The sequence below is a fragment of the Condylura cristata genome, unplaced genomic scaffold (genome assembly GCF_000260355.1).
Source record: "Condylura cristata isolate star-nosed mole 26May11 unplaced genomic scaffold, ConCri1.0 scaffold00026, whole genome shotgun sequence".
Lineage (NCBI taxonomy): Eukaryota > Metazoa > Chordata > Mammalia > Eulipotyphla > Talpidae > Condylura > Condylura cristata.
The window spans coordinates 8,597,952-8,602,137 of record NW_004567127.1 but is presented as its reverse complement, the minus strand read 5'-3'; the positions used below and the strand labels follow the sequence as shown (position 1 = coordinate 8,602,137).

General features: G+C 56.8%; 1 protein-coding gene across 1 annotated transcript in view; it reads right to left on the bottom strand.

Annotated features, from left to right (window-relative positions):
• Positions 1–710, bottom strand: part of PRR21 (proline rich 21) — a 2,451-nt gene extending 1,741 nt beyond the window's left edge. Inside the window, 3 exon segments of the mRNA XM_012730024.1 lie at positions 27–167; positions 169–596; positions 660–710. Of these exon segments, the coding sequence (XP_012585478.1) occupies positions 27–167; positions 169–596; positions 660–710 (620 nt within the window).
• Between the last annotated feature and the right edge of the window lie 3,476 nt (positions 711–4,186).

Below are 4,186 nucleotides of genomic sequence, written 5' to 3'. Positions count from 1 at the left end.
GGAGCAAGGGAGGGTGGGTGGAGCCACGGGAGGGTGGATGGAGCCACGGGAGGACGGATGGAGCAAGGGAGGATGGATGGAGCAAGGGAGGGTGGATGGAGCCACGGGAGGAAGGATGGAGCAAGGGAGGGTGGATGGAGACACAGGCAGAGGGATGGAGCCACGGGAGGGTAGATGGAGCCATGAGAGGAGGGATGGAGCAAGGGAGGGTGGGTGGAGTCACGGGAGGATAGATGGAGCAAGGGAGGAAGGATGGAGCCACGGGAAGGTGGATGGAGCCACGGGAGGAGGGATGGAGCCACAGGAGGAGGGATGGAGCCACGGGAGGGTAGATGGAGCCATGGAGGAGGGATGGAGCGATGGGAGGATGGATGGAGCCGCAGGAGGGTGGATGGAGCCACAGGAGGAGGGATGGAACCACAGGAGGGTAGATGGAGCCATGGGAGAAGGGATGGAGTGACGGGAGGAGGGATGGAGACACGGGAGGATGGATGGAGCAAGGGAGGATGGATGGAGTGACGAGAGGATGCTTGGAGTGACAGGAGGGTGGATGAAGCCACAGGAGGAGAGATGGAGTGATGGGAGGATGGATGGAGCTACGGGAGGGTGGATGGAGCCAGGGAGGATGGATGGAGTGATGAGAGGATGCTTGGAGCGACAGGAGGGTGGATGGAGTGACGGGAGGGTGGGTGGGCTGATGGGAGGAGCATTGGCTGATGGGAAAATGGATGGACTGGTGGCGGGATGCATGGGCTGATGGGAGGAAGGAAGGCAGGGAGGGAGGGAGGCTGTTGGGACTGCAGCCTCCATCTTGGCGAGCCCTGATGTGGGGGCGGAACAGGTCACTGCACTAGCTAGGCCTCTCATGGAGTGTCCTGAGTCACTCTTGTCCTTGATCTCTCAGCTCTAGGAGCAACAGACTAGGCCCGGGGCTCCCCCTGCGGGGCTCCAGCCTCCGCCCCACTTTGTCCTTACTCATTCCTTCCCGCACACCTCCCATCCCCAGTCCTCTCAGCCCCATCTGTCCTCCTGAGTGTGCGAGGGGAGACGGAGACCCACGTCTCCCCAAAGACTGGAGCTTTGGGGCACAACATCCGCCTTAGCCCTCTCACCTGACAACACCCCCCACCTGGCCTGGTGCCTGATCCCGAGCAGAATTAGCAACAGGAAAAGCCAGGCCCAGGAGAGACACCTACTATAGATACTCTTCTATATATTCTATTTCTATTGTATATTCAATCTGTACATGTGGGTGTAAATGCTGTTAAATGACAAACCCAATATTATACTGTGACTGGTGGGCTATTTTCATCCTCAGTGCTGTACAGATCTATTTTCATTGTATATTTGATATATTTTTAATTTTGTAGCGTGTGGCCCCAGCCCGCCGGCCTGGGACGGGGGGCTGAGCTGGGCAGCCTGCTTCATCCCGTGGCTCGCAGCGTTCCAGCCTCTGCTGGAGGCAGGTCCTGCCTGGCTGTGTCTCTGCTGTTAGCTGTAGGGCCCAGAACTCTGTGAGTGAGTGTGTGTGTGTGTGTGTGTGGGCACGCGTGTGTGCTGTGTGTACCACCGTGGGCGTGGGTGCGTGGGGGTGCTGATCTGTGATTTCCAGTGTCCACCCCGTTCCTGAAGACCATGCTGCCCTCCCTGTCCTGCCCCCTTCCCCCCTCAGTTCTGTCAGAGAGGCCTCAGGGCAGGGTCCCCCGGGAAGCCCCCTGCTACCGGGAAAGGACATTTTGGGCTGGTGACTCACTGTCCTCACCCCAGCGAACTTGCCAGAAACCAGGAAGGCGGGACCCTGGGGAAAAGCCTCCAGTTCATCTTCCAGCCAACCTCTTACTGTGTTCCCATTGGAGTTGCAAGCTCTTCATCCGGAAGAAAATCTCAGTGGTTCCTCTGCCCTGTGTTTGTCCTTGAGATGGTCCTGGCAGAGGGGACAGCTGCCCCTCCCCGGCTCTGCTCACTCTGCTGGGGAGCTGCAATTGGGGTGAGGCCAACAGGCCCAGGTAAGCCCTGGCCTCAGGTTCCCTGGGTCGAGGAGGGGCAGCCCCGCGTTCCCCCGCAGGGTCCCCCACTCCCAGGCTGTGGTGCTGTCCTTCCAGTGCCCACAGGAGACAGAGTGGACTCCAGGGCCAGGCTGGGGCATGCCTCCCTGCTCCTGCCAGCCTGCCAGCCTCACTTACCAGCTTCCGGCTCAGGGAGCCTTCAGCCCTCTCCACTGAGGCAACATGAAGCTCGAGGCCCAGATGGGGATGAGCAGGTGGGCACCCAAGTGATGCCAGCAAGGTTGGCTCTGCCCTCCAGCAATACATCTGTAGGGACTGCTGCTTTCTAGTGCCAGGAGAAGCCCTCCCACGTCAACCTGCCAAACCGCAAGGCTGAGGCTGGACGGAGTCCAGGCCACGAGCAAGCTGGCAGTATTACAGGCAGGGGGCTGCCCCTCTGCCCTCGCAAGCACCCCCAGGCTGCTCCCCTCCGCGGGGAAGAGAAGAGCGACCGAACAGGTTGGAACACGCGCGATCCCCCGAGCATCTGCTAGGCCGTGGAACGCGAGGCCTGCTGCTCTTCACGGAGGCCAGGAGACAGGTTGGGGAGGAGGGCCAGGCCCCTTCTCATGCCAAGCACTGCTTTGTACAGTCCCAAGCACACCTGGCAGGCATCACTTCAGGTCCTGGCACAAATTCAGAACAACTAAAGTCCATATGCCCCATGGCTGGTCAGAGGCCTGGTCAGATCACTCAGCCCAGGGGAGGGGGCAGAGCATCGTCACCCCAAAGCCCCTCTTTCCTGTCTATACCTCCCTCCCCATGGTGTACAATAAAGTGTCTGTTCTTACCAAAGACCTCTTGCCTTTCTGACCTGTCTCGGGATCAGGGAGAGGCTGAGTAGCCAGGGGCCTGAGAGTGATTTAGGGGGAAGCTCTGTGGGTGGCTGCTGTGAGTGCTGACCAGCTGGGAATGGGGTGAGGGGGAGAGGCGGAGGAGGGAGAGGGTTTACTTTTCCAGGACTCTCTCTAGAACTTGAACAACTCACAGGCTTGTCATGGACCTTGCTGAGTGCCAAGTGGAGGAAGTCCTCACCTAACACTGTTAAAAGGTTCTTGAAAACTGGCATAGAGCAGAATGACAAGTAACCAAGTCAGGTCCTTACATGATTTCCTTCCTCCACATTCTAAGGAAAGACATTACTTGAGGACCTGCTATATTTCACACATCTAACCTTGTGTGAGCTCTTCATCAGCTCTCTGAGGGTGACAGCTTGTTTCCAGGCTTTTCCAGGTAAGGAAAAGGAGGACTGTTTTGGTGCCCACTTAGAGGGCTTTGTGGGGAATTCTTGCTGTGCTTCGCTGCCTGGAAGAGCCATCCCTGCCAGCTCTGTGAGGAGGGGTAGGTAGGGACTAGGAGGGTGAGAAGTTCTGAGGGAGTGGCCCCTCTCTTCAAGGCGACTGTCTCTCTTGCAAGCTTCCGTAGAAGTTAAAGATGAAATAAAGGGTTCTACATTACCTATTTGTCTCAAACTTCAACCCCAAGTATTAATACCTACTGAAGCCTCGGAGTAAGCTGCTGTGGGGGAAACACTTCCTGCTTCAGCCTTCAGGAGCACAGATATTGCAAGAGGCAAGAAGTCTGGCTTCTCAGGGAGGACCCACCGCCACCCCACTCCGCCAGCCTGGATGGAAACTGCTTGACCTCAGAAACAGACAGTCAAGGTCCTTAAGGAAACCTTCCATTTTCTTGGGCCATAGAGAAGTGTTGTTCCAGGAATAGCCACTAGATGGCAGAGGAGCCTTTCTCCAGATCCAGGTCCACTTCCTCCAACTCCATCACCTTTTCCTTTGAGGATGAGTTTGTCTCTTGAACAAACATTAAGTGCCCATCATGAACCGGTTCCATGCTGGTCATCTTTGTGGGCAAACAAAGATAAGAAAATCAGCTGCCCTGCTGTGGTCCTGAGTTTTTCTGAAGGGAAACCCTCTTCTCCCACCCTCCAGATTCCTCAACTCCCCCCTCAAATAGGGGAGTAGCTGGAAATGTCACTTCTTAGAAACGCCTTCAGTCATTTAGTTGAAGGTAATGTTGGCTGAAACGTCAGCCTTCCGCTTCCCTCCTGCTTAGGGAGACTCAGTAAGTAGCAACCTTTCCAGGGTCTGGGAGGTATGGGATCAGATTCCCCAAGTTCAAGTTCA